The sequence below is a fragment of the Mustela lutreola genome, chromosome 15 (genome assembly GCF_030435805.1).
Source record: "Mustela lutreola isolate mMusLut2 chromosome 15, mMusLut2.pri, whole genome shotgun sequence".
Taxonomy (NCBI): domain Eukaryota; kingdom Metazoa; phylum Chordata; class Mammalia; order Carnivora; family Mustelidae; genus Mustela; species Mustela lutreola.
The window spans coordinates 14,429,960-14,457,569 of record NC_081304.1 but is presented as its reverse complement, the minus strand read 5'-3'; the positions used below and the strand labels follow the sequence as shown (position 1 = coordinate 14,457,569).

Genomic DNA, 27,610 nt, shown 5'->3' with positions numbered 1-27,610 from the left:
ACAGAGAAGGCATCTCACCTGTCCTCCTCCTACCTCCTCTTTCTTCTCCTCCTCTTACTACTACACCTACTATGACTGATTATAAATCCTGTGTCCTGTTAGAGAAACTGCCCCTTCTCTACACATCCAATAAGAAATCATGTCCCTGCAATGACAGGGACATAAAATCCAGCAGTTAACTGACTGCCTTTTGTTTATTTATTTTATTATTACTATTTTTAAAAGAATTTTATTTATTTATTTGACAGACAGAGATCACAAGTAGACAGAGAGGCAGGTGGGGGGCGAGGGGGAATAGGCTTCCTGTCGAGCAGAGAGCCCGATGCAGGGCTCGATCCCAGGACCCTGGGACCGTGACCTGAGCCAAAGGCAGAGGCTTAATCCACTGAGCCACCCAGGCGCCCCTTGACTGCCTTTTAGGTGATGTTATTATCAACTTTAAGTGGCAACTACTTTTCAAAGGGCTTTAGAACTCCTTTTTAAAGAAAACTACCCATCAAGCTGGCACGTCAGCAGGCCAAAAAAGCAAGCTTTTCTATCAGGTCCTAGCTATATAAGACTTCCCTCAGAAGAGAGGATATTTGCTTTTAACAATCCTCCAGAGTTTCAGAGTGTCAGGCACAGTATGTGTGTATAGGGAAAAGCAGTCATTCTTAGGAAGGTGAAGAGGGTAGGTTTTAAATAACATATACAAACTTTAGTATCAACTCCTCAAATGTCCACACTCTCTCCATCTTGTTTCGGATTTCAGAAGCAAACAGGCTGCTCTTTTCTTACTAAGTGCTTCTCAATCTCTGGTGTCTTTATAATCTTTGTTTCTTCGACTCACTTTAAGTAACAAAAAGCTCCTTATGGAGAAGCTGTGTAAACCCTCCAACTATTCCATAATCCAAGTAACAGGCAATAAAATTCATGATCCAAAAGATCAGCTAAGTGACCCACATCTTCGAACTACACCAAAGAAATCCCCTGCAGTGTTCCAGTCTTGCAGGAAGGTTCCGGCAGCGCCAACAGAAACGCAACCTGACCAAGGGGGCGCAGTGCCCTCTGCCGACACCAGGGGGAGGTGTTGCGTAAGCTGTGCCTCTGGCCGCAAGCAGGCCTTTCAATTCTGTACTCCTAATTTTCTTACATGCAAGGGATGAATTACTAAATTCTAATGATATAGTATATGCTAATATATTAATTATAATGCAACATATGCTAATAATACAATATACAACATATGCTAATTATTTTAATTAGCTAATAATACAATATATACTAACTAATTTGAATTTAAGTAACATCTTTAGAAAATATTAGTTTTCTTCAATGGCCTGGGAAAGCCGTTCTGATGGGGGAACCTTCTCAGCTCAGGAAAGCTATTCAGGTGTTTTTGCTCTGGGGCACGGGGTTGGAAGCCACTTTGGGTTCTTAACGCAAAAACCGTTCGCTCAACGTGAAGGCGTAAGAAAGATTACTGCGAAGAGGGGGAAAAGCTCACTCCCAACTTGGCACCTTGACCCGTGGAGACTCTGGAAACTGGATCCACTCACCCTTCGGCCCCTGGGAGAAGGGGTTTGTCTCCTGCGCTGGGCTCTGGAGCGTCGTCTTCCTCTGAGGAGCCAGCACTGGAGGACTCCTCCTCGCTGTCTGCCAGACAGTACGCCCTGGGCCTGCAACTGATGAGGGCAGAGTCACCACCGTAGCCTGCCCGTGGGGCTCCGCTTCGACAGAGAACACACATGCCCCACCGCAAACGTGTCCTCACTCTCCCCACCCCACCCAGAAAAGACGAGGCCCAATCCAAGAGCCTTGGGATTGGTCAGGGTACCCGGGAGACTCTTCAGCACCAAGTCCCCCGAGAGCAGCACGGAGGACTTGGGCCTCAGGAGTTCCATCTTGCGCATGCGTCAGGACAGGTGGGGGGCGTGACAGAGAATGCAGTGACCTCATCAGCAGCGCGCAGGAGCCACGTGGGAGGGAAAATGGAAAGAACGATGGTTGCAGGGGGGAGGTGACAGCTTATGTTGGTGACATGACCTCCTCTCACCCATGACAGGGATGTTCAGGCAAGTCCCTTGACTCTGGCTCAGCTCCGTAACTATGATGCTTCCTTCATCGCCTCCAGATTCATTTTGACTCAAGACTCCTTCCTAGTGAACCTACGTAGCCTACCCCATACCTGCCTTAGCTCCTAAAGGCCATAGAAAAAGTGACAAATCTCAACAATCACAAGAGACAAATCTCAAGGGACTCTGGGAAGCAACTGATGGGAAAACCCAGGAATTTTCCTGGAGAAATACAAAGTAAAAAACCATTTTAAAAATAAAGTAATAGGAAGCCTCATCAAGGAGCAAAGTCCCTCATTAATCCTTCCAGGTTGGATACTCAGTGTCCAGAGGCAGGGGGGTTACTAGAACCCCAGCAGGGGCAAGTGCCCCTCTATGGCACAGGGCGGGGTTCCTAGCTGAGCTCTGGCCCCATGAAAGGCAGTTCCCTCCCTGGATGGCGGCTTTGCTTCAGAGGAGCAGAGAGGCCGGGTCCATCTCTGAGGCTCAGACACTTAACTGGGATGAAGCGAACAAGGAACAGATCAGTCTTGGAACACTACTAAGCAACCAAATGGTTACAAAGCAGAGGCAAGGCCTCGTATTTTTGATCAGGACAAAATTACCAGGACAGGAGAAGGCAGCGGGGCTTAGGTCCTATTCCTACAGGTGCAATCCCTTTTGGGGTCTTCCTCTGATGCTCAAGGAGGGGGCAGGGGGAGACAGCCATTTTTTGGCCAATGGAGGCCAAGGGCACCCAAGGGCAGAGTACACACATGAGTGCAGACCTGAAGGGCCAGCAGAGGCCCCAGCCCTGGAAGGGTGGGGCTGAAATCCCCACCCCTGAACAGGAGCCGGACTGTAAGAAGACCTCGCAAGCGTCCTCCCTGGCAGGACACCCGGCTCCTCCCCAAGCCCAGCTCGGAAACATGAGAGCCAGCTGTTTCAGCCAACAGGCTTGAGCGTACAGTTAAAGGGAAGCTCCCCCTGCAGATATGAAAGCCTCCTGTCCCTGGCCAAGACGACAGGACCGGACTGACTCCGCCTCCTTCCATCAGTGTCCGGGCTAGTCTGGGAACGCTTATGGGTGCCCACTGCTCTCAAAGCCATGGCAGAGTCTCCCGTGGTCAGGCAGCCCTCACAGAGATCTTCTTTTATATAAAATATGCACAGCAAAATAGTATTCCCAAGAAAGCCCAAGCTGGGGGTTGGCCTGAGGAAAGTCAGGGAGGCAAATCCCCGAAGGTCACACAGCCACCTGAGACGTCTGTTTTGCTCATCCAGCAGCACAGCGCCCGGGCTCCCTGGCTCACAGACCCAGTGCTAGCAGGCGAGGCGTCTGTGTCCTCCCGGCTCAGGAAGCTGGTTCCTCAGCCACGCAGCACAGAAAGCTGCCTTGCAATCTGGGGCTGCGGTGAGACCCTCTGAGCCCCCATCCCCTCCTGTCCCCACTGGTACTTGTCATCTGGCAGCCCCCAGGCCTGAAGCAGAAGATGCCAAGGGCTGAGCACTGCAAAGAGCTCTCAGGAACCCTCCGCAGGCCAGAGAACAGGAAACATTCTGTGGCTTGAAGTTAGTCATGGAGACAACACCCTATCAGTTAAAGTAGACCAGGTGACATCAAATTGTGATTTTGGAACAAACGGTACCTCTACATGGCACCAGCTAATTAAATGTGTCACTCTGTTTGGCAGATAGTTTTGTAACTGAACGTGCATCTGAAGATCTCATGATGGCAGCATGAGCTTCAGAGAAAGATACACTGCACATTGTGTATAGTGTGCTAGAATGTATTAATAATAACGTATATAATGCTTATTAGCCTCATTTTTTAATATGCATCTTAGAATCCAGATGAGTATGATATCCTTTCAAAAAGCCACCTTAAAGGGCTAATTCTAGTTTTGCTGCTGCTGCTAAAAATCTTTTTGGACATGTGCTTAGAATCAGACACATAAGAAAAAGTGAATTATTGTATCACTAATACTCTATCTTGGACAGACCATTTCATTTCTTGGTCTCATAACCACCATTGCCTCTGAACAACTAGCAATTTCTCCAGGATCCAAAGCAGGATGATTTGCTGATGCTCAAAATAGTTAAAAGAATGTCACAGACTCGAGAGACAGTTCTAAAAGGCAGCTCCAAAAAATACTGTAAGTGAAGGATGAGACAGCCCAGCGAGATGGCCACCATACATGTGGCCCAGGCACGCACGTGTGCACACCCACAGAGAAAGGTCGGGTCACGGGGTGGGCTGTAGGCACCTGGCTCCCCAAAACCAGGAGCTTTGCGATAGTGGTGGTTTGGGGTATGCTATGGACTACAGACCCAATATGGAGGTGGCAGGGGCACCCCTGTGGGGACTGGCTCGCTGGACACAGGCTGCTGAGGTAGAGCATGAACAGGCCAACTGCCTTATAGGAAACGCCCTCCTCCAAAGCCACGGTCCCTTCAGAGAGCCCCCAGCATGGAGAACATTTCCCTGGCTCCCTCTGGTCCTCTTCGGGTCAAGTCCTAAAGTTACGACTGCTCAGCTTGCTACCTGAATCCCACTTTGAGCACCTTATCACCCCAAAGTGATGTTAACTACAACATATAAAATGGCAGCTACTTGGGCAATAAAGATTAAAGGAAAAAAGTCTACGAATAAAAAGTATACACACATTTAAAAGAGAAAGGACTTCACTGGACTAAAGCCACAGAGGCCGCCATTTCTTCCTATCATCCTCAGGGTAGTAACGTGAGGACACGAGCAAACTTTCTACAAGTGGGGCTTCCCGCAGGGTGAGCAGCATCTTCTAGAGAAACACCCCCGCCCCCAGAGCACGATTAGTTGCACACTTAAAGGGGGACTGAAAAGAAGCCAAGAGACAAAGCAGAGGCCCTTCCACAGGCTACTCTTCAGAGAGATTCACTGTTAAGGGTGTTCTAATACGCTCAGGACTGAGGAAGTAAAGGCGTGGATTCTAGAATCACTTCTGGGATTATTGGGTTCTTAGTCATGGATGGGCTTTCAGAGGCTCTCAATATTCCCAGAAATTGTGAACTCAAATGGTATATGCACAGGCATTTTCAGGGAGAAGGATCCAGAGCTCTTGGATTCCCAATGGGGTTCTTCATGTTTAAAAAAAAAAAAAAAAAAAAAAATTAATGGTTCATTTTTCCAGGCCTCTTTTACCAAATGAAGTACTTTTGGAGTGGCTCTTTTTCCCTGCTTTTAAAATTAAATGACAGCTGATTATCCATTAACATATAAGGTAACACCGTCATAGGAAGAAGCAAGATATTTTATACCAGACTCCACCAGGAAAAAAAAAAAAATGATACTTCAGAAGTATACTACAAAATCATACTACCATATTCCCAAAGCAGAGGATTTTTTTTTTTTCCATGCAGTCTGGAAAACACTGCTTGCTCAGAAACCTATTTCTCCTCTAATCAGCCAGGGTTTATGAACTTGAAATTGTGCCAAGAGAGCCATGTGAGTAAGGGTGAACGTGGAACACCTACACGGCCAGGATCTCAGGGACCTAGCTGTGTCGGGGCCCCACCTGCTGCCCAAGACGCCCATTACCAATGGTGCTGGCACAGGGCTGTTTCCAGAATGGACTCCTTCTGACTGAAATGGGCTCTGTCCCTGGCAGTGCAGTGGGGGCGTCCAGACACAGGAAACTGAATCTGATTAGAGACTTAGATGAAAACCCCAGCAACTCAGATCAGGGAAGTTGGCAAGACTTTCCCTCCCAGGAAAGCCTCTTATAGACTCTGACCTCAATCCTCTTAGGTCTACACATTGAGCCTTTATGTCCAGGAACATGATGAAAGGACAAGCTTCCTAGTGGCGTCACGTGAGACCAAAACAAGACTCAGCACCCACAGGGTATGAAATGCTACACGGAGAGTTGATAAACACCACTCACCAGAAAATAAAATCCACAGATTGCCGAATCCAAACACATTTTAACAAATAGCAGAAAAATGAAAGGAAAATAGCACAGATACAGGTTAGATTGCATACAGGTGGGGAAATTCTCTAATTATTTCATTAAATCAGAATAATCTAAGTAAAAGCACATTCTCGAATGTATGAAACCTCCCTATCTGCTATGACCGCATGTATGAATATACGCATTAGTCAGCATCGTAACTAAGCACAAATCTAAGAGTCTGTGTGTCTTTTATCTAGACCTTGAGAAGGTGGCTCCTTGTGGGGTTTTCCTGTTAACGTACCGTTGATTCCATGCCAAAGGGATAAAAATGTGAGAAGCAGATCCTACTCAGCATTTTTAGTTTGGTCAAAACAATACCATAATTTAAATTTGTGGTCAGAGGCAGTCATTTTAAGGTACATGGGAATGTAAAGTTCTAGCTTACCCATTCTAGGCATCTAAGGGGGAAAAAATTAACCTTCATTAACTATCTCACGAATTTGAAATGTTTACCAAATCAGACAAACTCTGGGCATCAGATACAAGATCTTCTACAAAGAGAAGAATTCACTACTAAGCAAATCAATATTGTATTATTTAAGGAAAATACATCTCAAAACACTTTAAGAGCACCATGCTGGCTGCAAAATTAATCGTCTTATTAGAAATAATTCAGACTCTGCGTGATTAAAGCACATAGACCACCTAGGGCCCTTAGCATTGCCCACACAATGCTATCTGGGGCTGCAAGTTGAAGGAGGAAGTTTCTGGATGATGATTCTCTTCACAGAGCATTTTACTGTGCAGATGAGCCTGTCCTACAGGTCTGGGTCAGTGATGCTTTCTGGGTAATTGATGCTGTGCGCCCCACCGGCAACACTGAGGTCACAAGACGCTGAGCAGAGGTGGGGATGAAAACAGGGAATAAACCCCTGAAATCCTCTGTGGTCCGGAAGCACTTGCCCGGAAACTCACTCAACATCTAAGGCTACTACATATCTAAGCTGTTTCTCAAAGACTAGAGGGAGAGGTTGGTTCCCCAGGGTTGGGTTAGTAAATTCATACGGCCCCTTACCCTTCTTTGCCAATTTCTCCAACCTTCAGGGCTTCAACAAGAGGCTCTTTACCTAGTTTGGTCAAATTCATTTTGGTCTCGAGAGTCATCAGAAAGGACCCATTGTAGGACATTTCCAAATCGATCCAGAGTCCTGGAGAAATGGTGAAAAAACAGAAGTTTTTTTTTTTTCACCCCAGAAAAACATGACTATAGATGACAGTATAAAAATATGTATTTTAAAGTATCGAAGTAGGTATCACATTGAAAATCTGTAGATTTATATCGCCTGACTACCCATGCGTGCAAGAGGAGGTCCTCCTGGAAAGGGTTCAAGCGTTTGTCAACTTGCCAACACGTAAATATCCATTAAAACGGTGAGCTCACTGCACCTGTGAGTGCTGGAGGCGTCCTGTTCTCTGGGTTCATTCTCACATGTAGTAGGAAAATACACTCCCACCAGGAGGATGGCTTGACCCACGGTGAAGCCAGGACAAGGCCTGCTGATTCCCAGCCAGTTATGAGGCAGAAGAGAGGTGCGGAGACCTCACTGAATGCAGGGCTATTCTTTAAAGACGTGTGTGAGAACCACTGCCTTCAAATGATCTCATGGTGGGGGAATGGGGCACAGGAAATGCTTCAGACTGAGCTCAGTATGATAAGGAGAGGGACAAACATCGTTAGCACCCTTTTCTTTCTAGAAATTGCTTAGCAATGCACAAAAGAATTCACATTCAAGCCCCAGAATTACCTGGATAAAGTAGGGTAGCCTCTTGGTAACTTAGTTTAAAACTCCATTCTTGGAGTGCCTGGGTGGCTCAGTGGGTTAAGCCTCTGCCTTTGGCTCAGGTCATGATTTCAGCATCCTGGGATGGAGCCTCGAGTCAGGCTCTCTGCTCAGCAGGGAGCCTGCTTCCCCCTCTCTCTCTGCCTGACTCTCTGCCTACTTGTGTGCTCTCTCTCTCTAACAAATAAATAAAATCCTTAAAAACAAAACAAAACCAAAAACGCTGTTCTTTACAAAAGACACCAGTGTCAGTGAGCTCGTATGTAAGAGGTTCTCAGCCTTGTAGAATTGCACTGGGATGGGCCACCGACAGAAGTGGCCACTAACCAGAAGGCCACAATGCCATCAGGGACCATCACCCGACCTTCCACACCAGGACTCTGGGGTTTGGGGGTAGAACATGCTATGCCGTGAGTGTTCAGACTCAGGGTTCCATAACACTTCACGGACTTTCAATCAACGTGGGATCCCTCAAGTGGGTGTTTAAATGTTTATCAACTTTATAGATCCTCATAAGATGCATGACAACATCGAAAAGGAAGCAGGAAACTAATTTAAAACCATCGTTGACACACAGCAGGATTTTCAAGCAATTACAGTAAATAACCAATCCCCCATTTGGCCACCGTTTCAGATGAAAGCTCTGCTTCACCTCTAGAGGCACTAATGGTGTAATTCCTTACTAAAGGCGGAATGAGTCCCATTTTGTTTTCAACAAAATTCTTTTTATCATAATTGAAGGTAATTGTTTTCCACAAATGATATTAAGTGATATGCAGCTCAATGCGACTGTCTTGTTGGTAGCAGCTCACAAAACTGCTTTATTTCTTGCTTAAATTAATAAAAAGTCATCAATTAGCTTGCTCTTCAAAGGTACTGTTACTAGAAACAAAGGGTATATCGGTTTTAATGAAGAAAGTCACCAATCACTTCCGGTGGAAAGGGATGGAAAGGGAACAGGGCAAAGGCTAGATACGAACAGGCTTTAAACTCAATATAGATAGAACATCAGTAAAGAAGATACTTATTGGGGCGCCTGGGTGGCTCAGTTGGAAGCGCAGGAAACTGCTGATCTCAGGGTCATGAGTTTGAGCCTCACATTTAGTAAAGATTATTAAAAAATAATAAGTAGGGGCGCCTGGATGACTCAGTGGGTTAAGCCTCTGCCTTCAGCTCAGGGTCCTGGGATCAAAGCCCACAGTGGGCTCTCTGCTCAGCGGGGAGCCTGCCTACCCCTCCCCACCCTCCTACTTGTCATCTCTTTATCTCTGTCAAATAAATTTTTAAAACCTTTAAAAAAAAAAAAAAAAGAAGATACTTGTTACTGTAGAATATCTCCACCTTTTTTTAACTTGAGAATCGATGGGCTCCGACTACCTGGCCGCTGTCTGTATTCAGAAATAACTTCTGAAAATCCTGGTCAGGTTTCTAATAAATATTAATAGTATATAGTGCCTTTGAGGATTGTTCTAATAAAGGCACCAGAATTTTACTTCTTTTCAAGTAGGTGGTTTTGTTTGTCTGTTTTTTAAATGAGGGGACAAGGCCATGGCTTAGGGCGCTGCTGGCTTATACCCCGGTAACTGCGACACCCCCCAGGGACGTGTGGGCCAGCGTCCCCTCTGCCAGGAGCTGAGGGGAGGCAGGCAGAGGAAAGGGGCATGTGGAGCGCTGTCACTCGGACCAGCGCTTGAGCTCCACTGGATGTTTCTAGACCTCTGTTCACCAGCCTCCTCATGAGCACAAGAGGGACTATACTGCCTCTTCAGGGGGAGGGCTGGGTCCTTCCAGCCAGGGCTCTTCCCTCACTCTGCTGTCACCAGCCCACTTCCTTGCCTCCAGGACTCTCTGTGCCCACCTAGCTTCCTGCTGTTGCCATGGTAGAGGGGAACCAGACCACAGGAGGCCGCTGGGCCAAGGGGGCACCGGGCAGGCAGAGAGCCCTGTTTGGGCTGGGGAAGGCACGAAGCATGCACCCTCTGACCAAGCCTCTGCGTGAGGAACGGGGTCTGATGTATATCATTGTAAGCGTCCCAACAAACCCACCCCCATGGCCTTGTTCCGCCCCGGTTCTCAGCAAGAATCGGAAGAAATCAAGAATGGCTTGACAACTTTTGAAAACAGATCTAAACTGCAACCATTCCAACAAATTATTTTACTATGACACGCTTGCATTTAGATGAGGGTAAGGAGACTATTTTAGCATTAGGTGCAAAGAAAAACTTGCTTCTGTGACAATGATTCAGCGAGCCAAAGAGCACCCCGAAAACCCTGCAGTACACACAACCTGGCGCTGAGACCGAGCGGTTATGTAACGGGTGAGTCAGGAGGCACCTGCCTGTGGGACCGAAAGATGAGAGTCACAGCTCCTGGGGAGGCTGTCTTCCCATTGCGGACAAGCACGTCAACAGTGTGAGGACGGGGACACACGCGGCTCCACGAGTGGTGTCCGAGCTCGGACCGAGCTGACTGCGGCTCGTCTATGTGAACGTGGTCCCAGAGGTTTTTCTTTTATGCTCCTGACAAATGTTAAGACTCTTTTGTGAGGCATTTCATTTGAAATGCTGCTTTCTGTAACCATCTGCTTTTGGTAGCGCTCAAGGACAAAAACCAGAAGTTGAGCAAGATAATTTTTTAAGCCACTCAACAGGAGGAAGGCCGTCAGTGCACACAGAGGTTTTCCAGAAAGACCATGAAGACAGAGGGTCTCAGTGAGTCTGCTGGGGCTGCCGTAACAGCTAACACAACAGGCATTTTTTTCTCCCAGCTCTGGAGGCTGGAAGTCCAAGATCAAGGTGCTGGCCAACTCAGTTCCTAGTGAGAGCTCTCTTCCTGGTTTACAGAAGGTCACCTTCTCACTGTGTCGTCCTCACGTGGCAGACAGACACAGCCTGCTGACGTCTGCTCCTAAAACCCATCATCACGACCCCTCCCTCAGGAACTCATCTAAACCTAGTCACCCCTCGAAGCCCAGGTACCACCATGTTATAGGTTAGGGCTTCAACATCTGAGCTCAGGTTGGGGGACGGAGGGATGTTGAGTCCCTAACAGACTCCCCCCTCCTCCCCAACACACACACACACACACACACACACACACACACACACACACACACGAGGTGAAGACTGGCAGCTGATTACCACCAAGTCTCTATGAAACCAGCACATCATATGGCAACATGGGGCACACTCTGACAAAGACAAAGATTTTCACGCCAGGAGCTTTGAGGAGCTCAGATGGCGGTTTTTCCACTCCTCAGCTGAGGGCAGGATTGGTTACCATCATCGCCACTCCGAGGGAGACTGCAGCAGAAGTTACAGCCTGCTCCACCAAAATGTTCCTCGAGTTCTCAGGGCAAGACATCCGAGCAACCCCTGAGGTAAATCCCCACCCTCAGGCACCTGATGCTTGAAGACGAATAAAGATGGCGGGGGCCACCTGGGGCAGACTGACCATGGCGCCAGGAGAGATGAGCATGCCCTAGTGTGTGTCACCAGGGACAACTAGACTAAGGGTCCCTCAGCCTTCCCTGGTGTTCTATTTGATAGATGCTGCGGCCTCAGGAACAGTCCAACTATGTATGGCCCCACAAACCTAATAATTTCACTCAGGAGCCCACTGCTTTATTACCACTAAGATAGCAAAAAGGCATCCGTCTCACTGGAGTGGGCTTAACAGGGTACCTGCCGCTTAGAAGGGGTAAGAGAACCCACAGCCTTGCCCGTCTGAGCTGGGCCCTTATCCGCTCCTCCATTTCTCTCTTATTGTAACTATTACTGGTTGATTTTTCACTTTGAGAGGCAACATTTGGCATCCAAAGAACAAACTTCTTAAAATGGAACATTTAATAATATATGACCAAGAACAGATGTTGGGAGTTAGAGGTTCTGGGAAAAGCATACCAGTGATTGTTTTGTTCCTGGTGCCATCCTGCTCGCTCATGTACCCCAGAAAACTAGCAATCCTTGTATGACAATGTGTCTTTCAGGAGAGATGCCATTCTGTCTGTCTGAACTGTTCTCAGAAACAGCTCCACGTCTCAAGACTGATTTAGTTGCAAATCAAGAGTCCCCCTCATGCACCCCAAGTTCCCCCAAAATAGCATTTTTCTCCTTTTCCGTGAAAAAAGTCCTTTCCCTTTCTGCAACATGATCTGGTTAGATTGTGTGGGCCCGCTCTGTCAGCACTGAGCCCCACTGTCTGGCCCTGTCACGGGGCTCAGCCCTGGGCTGCTGCTCTCCTATTTGCTCTTTAAAAGGGCCCAGTGGAAGGAATGGGCAGGTCCCAGTGGTTCCAGTTTTCTGCAATACTCAGTGGCAAAATCCCTTCAGCTTCAGCACTGGATAAAGACACGAGGCACTAAAGGATAAGGTCCAAAAGACAAGTCATTGATGGGGGACACCATCAGTCACGCCAAGCACGTCTCTGAAAGCAGACCAGGTTCCTGTTCCTGTGGGACATGGTACTCCTGCCACAGAAGCCAAGACCTTTGTCAAAACTCAGGCTGGTACTTGGGTATCTTGAAATGGGGTATAATCAGCACAGCACTCTGTCTGTGGGAGACGCTCAGTGTCTATCTGCAGACCCACAACCGTGCGCCAAACGTCCTGAAGACTAAAGGAACTGATCTGAACCCGAGGGGTCGCAGCGCACACCTGTGGTGCATCCCGACACTGGCTGACATGCTGCACGCACTGCTCGGACTCCCCTGGGCATCTGCGCCCACTGTGCCCCCACACACGGCCTCAGTCAGAGGTGTGATTGGAGCGAGCGGGGCTCAGAGATGAGGCACGAGGCGTGCAGCCAGTTTCCAAGGGACAGATCTTCTCTATCTCTCAGCCACCTGCCTCTGGTGGGGAGTGAACCGCCCCTGGGAAAGGCGGTCATTCAACCTGCGACACCAGCTGTGTGTCCTGGGACTCAGACAGGCCCCTGGTGGCCAAAAGGTGATTTCAGAACTACAGACATCACTCCTTTTAGTGGCAAGGCCTCAACACCTGAGAATGGCCTTTTTCTTTCCATTTATTCCTATAAAATGGGTCAAATGGGCACCGGAGCCGCCCACATTCTAAAGTCTCCAGGGGCAATATCGCAGGGGCCACAATGGGTGGTAAAAGTAACAGAAGCCAGCACTTATCACACGGGGCTTCTAGGAGCCTCCACACACTCACTCACTCAGTCCTCAGACCAGCCTAGCTTACCGAGTCCTAGTCTCCTCCGTGGAGAGAGAGGTTAGCGGGGTGGACAGAACCTGCCCCAGTCCCCAGAGCCCTGAATCCCAAAGCCTGGCCCTAGAGCTATGCTCAGAACCACAGCTCATTCCTCATCCCAAGGATGGAGTGATCCAGCCAGCTCGCCCGGATAGCCACCCTCCTCCAATTCCCCAGCCATGTGCCTCCAAAAAACTGCACAAGTTAGGAAACAAGAAAGAAAAGAAAGGGGTGTGTTTGTGCATGGCGGGGGAGGGATTCCCCCAGGAGGTGCCCCCTCCTAGTGCTATGGGAGCCTTATTCTACGGGTCCCCCGCAAGGTAAGCTCTGCTTCCCAGCATCAGTTTTAGCCAATCACTGTTGATTTTCATTTCCTTCAAAGAAAAGTTTACCTTAGAGCAATGGAATCCAAAACAGAACATTTCCTTTACGTTTATTTCTGTTTTAACTACCACATGCATCCTTTGTTGACTTGGAGAAACCAAATTTGATCAAACTTTTAAAAGCCACAGGCTTTATGTCTTTTATCACTCCTTTCGTAACATTTCTTCCCTTGTTACATAAGCAGGCAGATGTCTAAAACTTGCCCTGAAAGGAGTGAAATAAGCCTCAAATGGATTAAAAACTGGCAAAGCTTTGATCTGCGTAGTGAAATGTCTTGCTCCAAAGGAAGAGGAAAGAGACTTAGGCATTTGGTGAATTTCCCTCAAAGCCTGACAAAGCTGCCCTGGGAGTCTGCAGAGTTCAAAGCTACAGGGGACACTTGTGAGATGCGGCAAAGCCCAGCTGTGGCTTCTTTCTTGCTGGAAATTTCTACTAATTCAACAAAGGACAGAGATAAGAAACTGCCAACACATTAGGAAATAGAGCATGTCCACATGTTATTTACTTTCCTTAAGCCTGACTCTGTGGAGGTGCATGTTAGCTGATCATTTACCAGCTCGTTACAAGTCAATCCCTAAAGAGGCAAAGAACAAAGGGGAGCCCAGAGCCTGCCAGAGCCAGAGGAAGAAAGGCAGGCAGACCCTTGCATACAGATGAGGTGGAGATCCGAGCCAGGTACTCAACACATAATGCATCTTTTAAAACTTCATATGTGGTTAAAAGAACTCTAGCAGATTATCTTTTCTAGATTTACCCTCCGTGTACCAGAAATTCGCCAAATCCAGGAGCTCACAGATTTATCAAAGTGTAGACAGGATCCAGGGGTTACAGGTAACCTCAACATGCAGATATTGGACTTTTGGATTTGTAAATAGCACTCTGGTCTATTTCTGAAATCCACGGAATGCTAAAAACACAGAAATACAGGCTTGCTGTCAGCTGATATATCGCTAAGGAGATAATCAGAGCTGCTAATTGTAGGGCTAGGAAAAAAATCTCTGTATTTACATCAAACACAGAAAATGATTTCACTAAGTATGATTTAAGAGCTATCCAACGCAGCCATAGAGAGACAAAAGTAGACACTGCAGTCTATAAATTTATAAAGAACACTTACTTCAAAACAAACGTCACTTAGAAAGTTGTAAGTATTTCCTCCCCTACCTTTTGAGGAATGACGTTCCAGTTTAGGTGGAAAGAGGTACATGGGGAAAAAAATACTCTAAAAAAGAAGTCGAACACTTCCACGATGGGGAGATTTTCCTGACTGTTCTTGGACTATTCTGGCCTGTCTGGCCCATGGCTCTTTTCACCCCACTCCTCTGTATAAAATTTTCCATAATGGTCCTTTTAAAACTACGTGCCACAAAATACACGTAAATCTTCACGTCATAATTTACTTAAACTCAATACATCCTAATCAACTCTTCTTGCCCCAACCCACCAGAGTAGGTATAAATACTGTGTCAGGAGAGGGTCTTCAAAATCAAACTTGAGCACCTTCCCCCAGCAGAGAGCTCTACTCTCAAAATACTGCTGACAACATCTGTCTTCATTTCTTAAACATGTCCTGAGCACCTACTAGGTGTGGGAAGGAAGGCAAGATGCAAAACATGAAGGTCAAAGAACCTGCAACCTAGAAGTTGGGACAAGGTAAAGGCGTGAACGCAGATGGAGCAGTAGCAGCTCCTGGTGAGAGATGAGGACTGTGGGGGGCGCACACACGAGGCCACGAGGGACGGGGGCTATTTTCTGAATCACACAAGAGCCCGGCCCCATCAACGGGCACAATGAGCATGTTTGGACTGGGGCAGGACTGGCAGGGATCTGAGAGACTAGAAGAATTAGGAGGGGGATCTATTCCTGATCTGCTGCCCATCAGTTGAAGGCTGTGACTGTTCCCAACAAAAGATAATCAACATAAGACAGATGCTTAAATTGTCCCCGACCCCCTCCCAACACAAAGCTTCGGTGATCCACCTGCAGTGATGGAGACATTTCGACCTGCGCACAAACGGTCAGTTCTCTGCTCGAGTTACCTTGGTGATCAACGTAAGGCTTGAAGGCCTGAAGGATTTTTGGCACAGCCACCCCCATGTCAAGTTCCGTCAGAGTTAGTTCATTCATAAAGTAGGGGAGCTGGAGGAGAGAAGGAAACAATGAATGAGACGTTAGTAACCTGGTCAATGTTAGAATTCAGCATCCGCTCAGGAAGAGTCAAGGTCAAGGTTTTGGGGACACATTCACTTAACTGAAACTTATTGAGCATGTGTTACATATTAGGCATCATCCTACAGAGAGAACTGTGGGCAATCAGGCAGGTCCTTGTTCTCACGTTTTTGTTTTTTTTTTTTAAGATTTTATTTATTTATTTGATAGACAAAGATCACAAGTAGGCAGAGAGGCAGGCAGAGAGAGAGAGGAGGAAGCAGGCTCCCTGTGGTGCAAAGAGCCTGATGCGGGGCTCGATCCAAGGACCCTGGGATCATGACCTGAGCCGAGGGCAGAGGTTTTAACCCACTGAGCCACCCAGGCACCCCATCTCGCGGGGTTTTTGTTGGAGAGGCAGAAATGGATAAATAAACAGATAGATTTATTTGTAATCTTATTTATTATAAATAAGTAAATAAATAAATAAGATAAATAGATAACTTGAGAGAGTGATTAGTGTTCCAGAGAGTGAGCCAAGTGCTGGGACAGAGGGAGCCGGGGTGTAGGGCGGGGTGGCTATTTTGGCCAAGAGGTCGGTAAAGGCTTCGGTGAAGAATGCCGTTGCTGGGGGACCTGACTGAGGAGGCAGAGCCGGCCATCCTGGTCAGGTTAACAATGCCCGGAGCTGACCAGTGTGTGTGGAGCAGTGAACCCCTCTTAGACGCTCAGTGAGGAGTTCAGAAATTGCTACAGCCTGTCTGACAGGCAAACTCACAATATTTATTTAAATCTTTGGGGAAAAAAGAGAATCACATCCCTTGACCCGGTGCTGGACATTTTCTGTTTGCCCCCGGCCTAGATATGAGTTCCCCTAGAGGCTAGTTTGTGCGAACCACACGGATGGGCTCTCCCGCCCTCTGGCTTGTGGCTTGGCCAATGGGAAACACCAGTGGGCAGGGAAGATGGGAGGTAATGCGGAGGGCTGTTGTCAGGTAGTTGTCCCCTCCCTCTGTTGAAGCCCATGGCTCCTGTCACTTAGGCAACCAACCTCTCCACGCGGCTGTGCTGCCCCAAGGTCTGGTAACTCCTTCCCACTTTTGCCCCTACAGGGAGTACTAACAGCTCCCAGTGCCGCCAGCTTTGGTCCTACCCTATCAGTTTCTCTACATTGGCCCACACATTTATAAATCTTTCCTTAATGAACTCTCCTCTCAGGTGACGCCACTTGAGAGTAACATCTGTTTCTTGCTGCGACCCCCAACTAATACAGTGTTGTAGGAATTGCTCTAAAGGAAATAACTTGAGTATTAATATCATGCTTAGAAATTTCTTCTTTGCCTCAAGACTACAGAATTAATTCATCTGTTTCTTTCACCTGCATTTAGGTATGTGTATATATTGTTATTTTTTTAAACCTGTGGCCCATTCCCCATTTCAGTGTAAGATATAGTTACAGCTCCACCTTAATTTTTTTTCCCCCAATGGCTTGTCAGGCGTCTTACTGAACACCCAATACTTTCCCTACTAACCTGCAGCAGTGTCCTTAAATGTGAGATTGCCATGACACCGGCACCTGTAATGACACCCTGTTTTTCTACCAGCATCAAACTGCTTTTTTAAAATAAATATACACTGAACATTTCCCATAAAACGAGGCAGCATTTAGCCAGGCATGGATTTAATGCCTATTGTGGCTGGAGCTCTTCGGTTGTCAAAGGCATACACTTTGACGATTCGCCAGAGAACTCCCTCTCTGCTTTTCTGCAGGGGTGGGTCGGTCAAAGTTACAATGTCTGTGATGAACAGAACATGACCAAAGACAGTACTCAAATGCACAATGTGAATTGGTAGTTGCTGGGTTTGGAAAACCTTTTTCTAAGGTATCAATGTTACATGGTGGCTGGCCTCCCAATCAGCCCACAGAATGTTACTTGGCCAAAAATGTAGCCAAATTCTTGCACCCTTGCCCCAGACTGTCTATTAGTATCACTTGATACTAAGTCAGGGGCCTGCTGGGTTCCTATGGGAACAGGAGTGTGACACTGAGCAAAGGGGGTGAATGCCGTGATGGCATTCCCGGAGCCCTGTGCCACCTCCCACCCCGCCCATCCTGCACCCTGTGGGCCCTACCAGGGCAGAGGAGGGACCTGAGACAAAGAAGAGATGAGGAACCCGGGACTGGGACAGACTCAGCTGGGCTGGGCTGAGCTCTAATCATCAGTAGGTAGAACAAGGGCCTGCTTCCTACTTCTTCCCCTGGGGGCCCAATTCCAAAATTCTGGAATTAAGCACCTTTCCCCTCCAAATCACAACTGATTTGAATCAAAACTCTCAGGACCAGGCCGTAGTCTGGTCCATCTCCTTCCTACTCTGCAGGGAAAGGCAACAAAAGGTCACTCCTGCTCTTTTCAACCAGAAATTCTCTTTTTCCCATCCAAAGGTACCACTGTAAGACGAGAACCCACTGCCTGTTCTTTAACCTCCTGAGTGAACCCAGTTGGACACGCAGGTGTATAGAACATTCTCAGGTTGGTGGGGGGAACTGCTGGAAGCTGTCTGCAGTCGTAACATTTGCTGACACAGGGCACAAGAGGCCCTGACGACTGATGGCCCCAAGGAGGTGTTGGGAGGGACTGGCTGAGGCCAGGAATGTACTTGCTGTGGGGGCAGAAACTCAGCTTGTTTTAAACCATCCCTGGGCATCAGATACACACACAGCTCTGCTCTTTCACACCATGAGTCACTGTCACATGTGAGGGTGACAATCTGAGACTGCAGGGCAAGGCCAGCAAAGAGTTCTCCGTATGTCAGGACTTCAGGGAAAACCAGGAGACAGGGGAGATCTTTGTCAGAGCGGACAGCTCAGGCTCCTCCGGCCATTCTGGCTCTTGGACTGGCCATTAGCCAACACTCACTACTAGGTTTCCTTCTTCCCAGAATACTTGGCTCTTAGTGATAATAAGAGTCTTTTTGGCAGGGGTGGTGGTGGGTTGAGAACTAGAGTAACAGCCTGCTACCTATCTCTTCATTCCATTACATCCAGGGTCTCCTCTGGACTCGCAGGGCACTGAGGTCAGGGTGGAGGTGTGAGACTGGTGACAGAGGGAGCGCAGCCCACTCCTGGATCCAGGCCACTTGTCTCCATCCCCACCTTCTAGCACTTCTGACCTCTGTTCTAAGTCTGCAAACTGAAAAGCTCACATGCCAGCAAAGGGGGAGAAGAAGAAAAGCTTCCTCTGGGATGAAAGAAGCCACCGTTCTCCAAGACGGCAGAGGTTCCATGGGCTTCCAACACCCGAGGGAAGCACGACATGCTGCCCTACCCCTGTCGGTTTTGAAATGTGTGTAACACGAACAGGAGTATCCCATCTGGAGTTGAGGTGCACCCTGCTTTCTGCCTCCCCCTGCCGGGACCCCCAGCCCTCATGCTCAGGGAAGGGCCTGCAGCAGTCTTTGGGAAGAGAGGAGTGCCAACCCTGCTTGTGTGTTTTGACCCAGGAATTCATCAAGCTCTCCATCTTTTTCCAGAAAGGGGGAGGCGGTGAAGTGCGCCCCAGCTCGGCTACTTGTCTGTGAACAGGGGAGGGTCACTGCTGCTTCCTGACCCCCCGCCCCCGCCGGGCCTGGCTAGTAGAGTGCATTCTACCCTCGATCTACCTGAAAACAACAGGCTGACTCGTGTCAATAGAACCCTCCCAAATCTTTGCCCCAAATTCTGCCTCAAAATCTGCTCTACCAGCTCAGAGCACAGACTCTCCTCTTCATCAGGGGTTAGGAAAAAGATGACACCGGTCTGCAGCTGGCAGATAGAGCTTGCCAGAGCTTGACTGAGCCCTAAGGGGTTGGGTTTATCACCCAAAGGAATGACAAAGCCACATCGAAGCTCCTTCATGCCCTTATTTTCCTTCTAATGTAGTTTTCCCTTAGCTCACAGTTTCCTAACCTGGAGACCTTGAACCCTCTGAAGTCATGGGCAAAATTCTGCATCACTGTGCATTTTTCTAGGGAAAGGATCCATTTGTTTCTGTGTCTCAAAGGTATCTATGACCCAGAAAGATCCATGGATTTAAGCTGCTGACTGTGCAACTTCATCTGGGGATCAAAGGAACTCTTCCTTGGCTGGGTCTTTCCTGGGTCAAAAACTTACTTCTACGTAACCTACTGAGGTCTCTGGGTTGGCAGAGGTGATACTAAATGTGTCATTTAGTGGCAATCGTGAGGAATATTTATGCAGTTTAAACTTACTTCCAAGTGGGCTTGATCAGCACCAGGACTGTTGTTTTTCAGCAAAGACAGAGCCCAAAATAAAATACCATCTGGCCAGAAGTAAAGGTCGGGCCCAGACACATTTAGAGTGCCGTGCTAACTTTCCCGCTTTGAGAGCGAGCACAACTTGAGAAAGAGGTCTGGAGTCTGGCACTTTCCTCAGCAGAGATGTTGCGGCCCCCAGACTGTGAGGCTGGGTGGGCTCCTAAAGTACACTTTAAGTTCCTTACTCATTTCAAGATAATAGAGGTCTATGTGACAAACCAGCTACAAGAGCTCCCACTGTCCCAAACCAGATTCTGGATTATCACCGAGAATGGCTAACGACAAGGGCAACACCAAGGAAAAAGTAAACAGGAACACTCATGAGTCCCCAGGTACGGTGAGTCATACGGCCAAGGTCACAGCTCAGGTATGTTATTGTTCTCATGTTATATGCTTTTCACTTAGGATATAATGATACAAAACTTCTAAATCAAGACATGTGAGGAACCGGAAATCTCTTATGTGGAAAACGATACCTTTATTTTGCTGAGTTTCATTTGGATTTTCTTAGACACCAGATCAGACCAATATTTCTCTCCTAAGAAGTCCCAAAACATTCTTCCGAGCAAGGCGTTCACCCAGGCTTCCTGTTCTTCCTCCTCAGAGGGCGGGGCCTCTGGCAACTGGCAGGAGAAAGGAACCAAAATTAGCTGGAAAGCAACTGGAGAACAAGACAGGTGCTTATTTTTACAAAGTCGCTGAAGGTCCCTCCCCACAGAGAGGGGCGCCCACGGCAGATGTATTCCTTCCCTACAAATTACCAGTCTCATGTTATGTCAGTGAATAGAAAAAGGGAGAAACAAAAGCCATCACCCCAGATAAAAACTCCTCTTTGTTTTCTTTTCTTGCTAGTCGTCCTGTGATGGAGCTAGTATTTCACACAATTAGCTCAACCAGATTGCCCTGCCTCCCAAATGAGCTTGGGATTCATGGCACTTCTGATTCATGGCACCTCTGATCAAATGTCTGCCTCTCTTTCTTCCAAGTCCTTGGACATGCAAGGGTCAGGCTGGTCCTCCCGGGGCGGCCCCAAAGCCTCCCGTGGCCAGGACTCTTATGGTCAGCTGTGAACTCACAGCCCTCCGGGGCGAGGGGCAGGGGCTACTTAAAAATACAGGTGCCTAGGCCCTACAGCCAGAGACACTAATTTAAGTGGGTATCAAAATTCCCAGAAACACTCTCACAGATGTCATGAACAGGTGAGATTGCGAACTGCAGCCTCAGATTAGAGAGAACCTGTTCCCAGGAATTCTGAAAATTCCTGTAGCTGTTCTCCCCAGTCCCAGCCCAGTGACATCCCCCGGGGCCTCCCCTCCACCGGGGACAATCTGTCTTAAACATCTAGCATGGCCAGTGTGAGCAAACTATGTTAGTCTCTGATTTCCCAGGTTACTCATCAGATGAGGGATTCTTGCCTGCAGAGGGCCCTGCGGGGTGAAGCAGGAGACAGAAGTGGGCACTGATGGCCGCTGAGGGGAGGGCAAGCCAGCTGGCAGCGCGGGGAATGCCTGCTGACCGCCACCGTGGGTCACCGCTGCTGCCGCTGGCCCCGTGCCAGGCCCTGCAAGAAGACCGCTTCCCAAGCTGCTGGTTTCCATCTTACGATACCCCAGAAAGACGGAACCGTGACTTCTATTTTAGGGATGAGGAAATGGACTTGGAACCATGCAGTGTCCTGCCTGAGGCCCCTGGTTCATCAGCACAGCCTGACTCAAAGCCTCCTTCTCCCTGATCTCCACCTGCTCTGTCCTGAGGGAGGAACGAGGTGGCGGTGGGATAAGCACCTGGTGTGACAGACCTTTCCTTATGCCGAGGTCTCTAATTAGACTTAGTCCTCACAGAAACAATTAGCCTTGGAAAGCAAGGACCAAACAAACAAACAAACCTAGAAAAGCAGAAATCAACGAATTGTTTACCCTTTCTCTTCCTTCTGGTGGTTTGTACAAATGCAACTACCCTGCCCTCATGGGCTGCCTGGAGCTGTAACACACATCAGACACCCTTGTCATCTCCACACTTTGTAAGAGTGTGCTCGTGCCTACACAATCTCTGGTGGGCAGCCGTGTGCCCAGGCCAGGGGGACTGTACCCAGGTGGCCTGGTGCTCATGGACTTGACCCTCGGAGATTTGATGACTTCCGAGTACCCCAAAGGTCTATGGCACATTCCCGTGTGTGATTTTTCTGAAGCCTGGAGTTTGAAGGTCTGAAGCGGTCGCTGAGCTTGCGCCAGGGCTCCTGGACTGCCCAGCACCCACCTGTCCACTAGTCTTGTCAGAGCATGCGCTGTCTCTCCCTTTGGGGGTCTGGGAATTTGCCTGTGGTTTTTAATCTAACGTTATCCCGTGTAAGGGGAGATATTTTATGTTCTAGGAGCCCTTCAAATTCAGGTATTTTCACAGGTCTCCCTTATGAATGTTGGGGAGTCTCTTTATTTCTTTTCTTTTCTTTTTTTTTTTTTTTAAAGATTTTATTTATTTGACAGACAGAGATCACAAGTAGGCAGAGAGGCAGGCAGAGAAAGAGGAGGGAGCAGACTCTCCGCTGAGCAGAGAGCCTGATGCAGGGCTCGATTCCAGGACCCAGGATCATGACCCGAGCTGAAGGCAGAGGCTTTAACCACTGAGCCACCCAGGCGCCCCTGGGGAGTCTCTTTAAAAAAAAATTAAACTCCGGTTTAAAAAACAATACATGTTGGTCATTCCATTTCAAAAGACACGACTCTCCCTCACTCATTTCAATGGCTCTACAGCACCTCTGTGCTCCCTAGTGCTGTACTATCTTTCAATATTAACCAAGACTTTTAAGATTTTATTTTTAAGCAATCTCTACACCCAACGTGCAGCTCAAAGTCACAACTCTGAGATCAAGAGTCGCATGCCTCCCCCCCGACGCAGCCCGCCAGGTGTCCCCCACCCAAACGCTTCTACCACCAGGTCCCGGATACAAGAGCAGATGTCTGGGATCATTGGGCACTTGGTCATGCCACAGGCGGTACGTGTTTCTCAGACTCACTTTTCTCTCTGTCTGAACATCTGCGCCCCACCCTCCGAGGGGATGTGGTCTAGTTTCTGAGGTTATAGTCTTTGAGTCTATCACATCACATCTGATGGTCTACACAGTCTTCTGAGTAAACAAACACCCATCCAAGGACAATGCTCTCCTCCCCCAGGTAATTTGGTAGTGCCAAGCTGTGGCCACACAAAACAGCGCGTGTCTTGCTTTGATCTGGAGGTGACCCAAGAAAATCGGTCACTTTCCCCTCTCAAGAGTCTACCCTCTATTAACCTTTCTTTACAAACCCGGATATTCACAGCAGGCAGGTTGAGCACAAAATAGCAAGAAACAAAGGCTATTTCACAATTTATGTCCAAGCCAAAGACATATGATGTGGAAACACATTTCTGAAATAACTGACAAGCAGATTGTTTTTTCTTTTCAACAGTTCCTTCTACAGGCTTCTCTCCACAGACTTGTTGGGAACAAAGAAAAAACCCAAGAGCAGCAGAACACTGACAATGCATCAAAGCAGCTTTATGAACAAAATCTGGATTCACTGGGCTACTAGAAAGAACTCACTTCCAATGAGTGTCATAAAAATTTGAGAGCTTGAAGAATAAATATGCCTACGTTTCCTACCACTGCCATTTGCCTGCAGGAAGGAATGTGAGAAGAATATTCATTTCACCATTTCAACTATACAGATCCATTTAGATAGGGTACCTTTCTCAAAATGACTTCCAAAAAAAGGTGTACAGAGTCCGACAGCCTGAAGCTGAAGGAGGCTATTATGACTGTCTGAGTAGACCTTGGGATAAGTTTAGGAAAAGCTAACCTCCAGAGGAAAGTACAAATTTACTTAATTTTTTGGTGTAATCTTTCCTGCAACAAATGTGGTACCAGGGTTCCACAAAGCACTGCTGGGTCCAGGAGAAGGCACAACGGAAGCCCCGTCCCCCAGGTCTGTTCCCTGTTTCCCCAATTATAAAAACAGTATGTATTTATTGCAAGAAATACCCATAATCCCACTATCCAAATATAATACATAAAACATTTTCCTCTATTTACTCAGTCTTTTTTCAATGTATACATACAGAACTTGAAAAAAAAAATAAAATTGGATCACATTAACATAGTTTTGTATCTTTTTAAATAGCTTTATGAAAATATAGTTCACATAACACACAATTCACCCATTTAAAGAGTACAATCTATGGTTTTTATCATATTCACAGAGTTGTGAAGCCATCACCATCAACTTTAGAACATTTGAATTACCCCCCAAAGAAACCTTGTATCCCTTAGCAGTTACCTGCCACTCTTCCCCAACTCCATCCCTGCCACAACCGTCCCCACCCCCACCACCAGGTGCCTACCAGCCCCAGGCAAACTAATTTATCCCTGAAAATGCACCTATTCTAGACATTTCATATAAATGGAATCATACAGGGTGCCTGTGTGGCTCAGTGGGTTAAGCCTCTGCCTTCAGCTCAGGTCATGATCTCAGGGTCCTGGGATCGAGCCCCGAATCAGGCTTTCTGCTCAGCAGGGAGCCTGCTTCTCCCTCTCTCTGCCTGCCTCTCTGCCTACTTGTGATCTCTCTCTCTGTCAAATAAATAAATAAAATCTTTTTAAAAAAATGGAATCATACAAGATGTATTCTTTTGGGACTGACTTCTCTCATAAGCATAACGTTCTCAAGATTTAGCTGTGCTGTAGCAGGAGTTGGTACACTATTCCTTTTCATCGCAGAATAACATTCTATCCTGTGGATATACCACACTTTATCCACTCATGACGGACATTTCAGTAGCTTCCACTTTTGACTACTGTGAATAATGCCACCATGAACATTTGTGTACAAATTTTTGGGCAGAAGTAGGTTTCCACTTCTCTTGGCCAGACACCTACAGGGGGAGCTGCTAGATTGAATAGCTGTGTTTACTTTGAGGAACCACCAAAGTGTATTCCATGGCAGCGGCATCATTCTGCATTCCCACTGCCAACACACAAAGCTTTCTCCACATCCTAATACTTGCTATTACCTCTTTTATTCTAGCCATCGTAGTGGTTGTGAAGTGGTATCTCATTACAGTTTTGATTGCATTTCCTGGATGAGTAACGACTGAGTATCTTTTCTAGGCTTAAGGACCGACCATCTGTAGGTCTTCTTTGGAGAAATGTCTGTTCAAATCCTTTGTCCATTTCTAAGATTTTATTTATTTATTTGACACTGAGGGAGAGAGAGAGAGTGCATAAGAAGGGGGAGTGGCGCTCAGAGGGAGGAGGAGAAGCAGGCTCCCCACTAAGCAGGGAGCCCAATGAAGGGCTTGATCCTAGGGCCCTGGGATCATGACTAGAGCTGAAGGCAGACACTTAACGGACTGAGCCACACAGGTGCTCCCCTTTGCCCATTTCTCAATAGGGTCATTTACCTTTTTATTACTCAGTTTTAAGAATCCTTTGTTTATTCTAAGTACTAGTATACAAGATAAATGATTTGCAGAAATTTTCTCCCATTTTGCGGGTTGTCTTTTCACTATCTTAATGGTATTGTTTGTAGTATAAAAGTTTTTCATTTGGATGAAATCTATTTTATCTTTTTTAAATTCTTTTGGTTGCATGTACTTTTGGGTGTCTTAACTAAGAAAGCTTTACCTAAGCTCAAACCACAGAGACTGACACCCAAGTTTTCTTCGTTTTATAGTTTTAGCTCCTACACTGAGGTCTATGATCCTTTTGAGTTAATTTTTGTGTACGGTGTGAGGTAGGGGTCCAACTTCATTCTTTTGCCATGTGGATACCAGTCGTTCCAGCACCACTTGTTGAAGACTATTCTCTCCCTCCCCCTCCCTGCTCCTTGAATTGCCTTGGCACTCTATTCTGGATCCTTTCTAAAATGTTAGCTTAAATTGGCTCTATGGCTTCATATTTTTTACTCACTGTACGAGGAGCACTTTCCAAGTCTACTTTTAAATGTTTGAAAAGGTGACTTTGCTCAGGAAAGGGAAAGCCTTGGAAAACCACTCTGCCAATTAAGATTTCCTGGTTTCTATTTGATGCCTATTTGCTTTCTTAGGGTTCTCATGTCCTGATAACAGCAAACAGGGAGTAATATCTCGTGATCCAGTTTATGGGTAACAAGATAATTAACTAGAAATAATGAAGTCAGAACTCTCCAAACCTGGGAAGCCTACATTATCTCTAAACGTTTAGGGTCTTCCCTGGATAAAGAGTGTGGGAAGTGTGTGGCACAATCAGAGTATCAGGGTCTTGCACCTGCCTGGGGCACAGACATAGCCCAGCCCCACCGATGGTCCTCTCTCCTAGCCAGGCCACTTCAGGGCATAAGGAACTAGCAGCCTCCCTGGCCTCACACCCCTAAGCAAATCTTCAGGCAGCCTGTGCGGTGTCCCTTCCTAAGGTGACCACACTAGGGATAATACTATGCAACCTTTAGACATTTTTAAAAAGAGAGTTTCCTTTAAAAATATATATATTTTTTATTTAAATTCAATTAGTTAACATATAGTGTTTGAAACTTACAGTGTTTTAAACTTTTGAATGTATATGTTTGAAACTTATAGTTTCAAAAGACAGTCTCCTTATTTTCTTATTTTCTAAATTACTATTAAAATCTCCTCCTCTAACCAAGAAGACTACCTTGACAAGACAATAAAGCTCTGGTCTCTTCCGCCAGCCTCACGGTCTCTCAACTATTCTGAAGGGTGAGAAAATGGTGCCAATACCATAGGGGTTTGGGGATTCGGAGGCTTGCACAGCCTGTGGCGGTGGGACAAAGCAGTCACAAGGGCAAGTCAGGGCTCAGTGACCGGTCACTGAGCACTAAACATCTGGAGAATAAGGCCCTTCCTCCAAAATAGTGATTTTATAATTCCAATTTTGAGCTCCAAAAGTGGTTTCCATATGCAGAATCCCCTGAATATGTTTTTAATGATTATAATAATAATCACCAAAATTATTTCAGCATTGTTTAACACAAACCTTGTCTGCATTTACTAATTGTATCCTGGATGTTTTTAACATTAGTTTGGCTCCTGTGCACCAGTGGCCCCATTCTCTTCCAAACCTAGTTTAGCACTGGGTGACATGCGAGAAAGGAGGCCCAGTGGGCAGAAGCTGCCATGAGACTTGGGAGCCCTCGGGGTAAGCGATGCTTTGACCATGGCCTACAAGAGGCAGCAGCAGGGGGAGAGAGGGGAGAGGAGAAGCTGAGACAAGGGCCAGAGCTGTGTCCCAAGCTCCCTCTGGGTGAGCTCTGGCTGGTGGCCAACACTGATGGTGGGACAGTGTCACTTGAAGAGATGTCAGAGGTTCATTTGTGTCTCTGAGCCCTTTGAGTTTCTCTTGGGACTTATGATATCAGAGGTGATATGGACTCTAAGAAATAACCTGGCCCAGTCTTTGGCAGGAAGGATCAATACTACTGACCGCATCCAAAGGGTCCACATTTGGTGACCCCATGGAGAAACAGGCACTCTTACTACTGGTGGGAATGAACACTGGTGCAACCCTTACAGAAGGGAATGTGATAATACCTAACAAATACCTAACCTTGAAAATATACTGCCAATGGCACAAAAATACAAGTTCACAAATTATTCACTGCACCATTATTTGTTATTGGAAAATACTAGAAACCTAGATGTTCATATGAAAGAGAGAATGAATATACTATGAAACATTTGTACAATGGAGCAAGTTTGGCAGCTGTTTAAAAACAAGAGGA

At 47.1% G+C, this 27,610-nt stretch overlaps 1 protein-coding gene across 3 annotated transcripts in view; it reads right to left on the bottom strand.

The window, feature by feature from the left end:
* Positions 1-27,610, bottom strand: part of TEX2 (testis expressed 2) — a 104,824-nt gene that overhangs the window by 6,159 nt on the left and 71,055 nt on the right. For 2 of the 3 annotated variants that reach the window (XM_059147274.1, XM_059147273.1), the window contains 4 exons: positions 20,339-20,485; positions 15,440-15,539; positions 7,041-7,173; positions 1,539-1,664 (listed from right to left, as the gene is read on the bottom strand). In XM_059147274.1, the coding sequence (XP_059003257.1) occupies positions 1,539-1,664; positions 7,041-7,173; positions 15,440-15,539; positions 20,339-20,485 (506 nt within the window). The remainder of the gene's footprint in view (positions 1-1,538; positions 1,665-7,040; positions 7,174-15,439; positions 15,540-20,338; positions 20,486-27,610) is intronic. The other variant, XM_059147276.1, reaches the window with a different exon arrangement.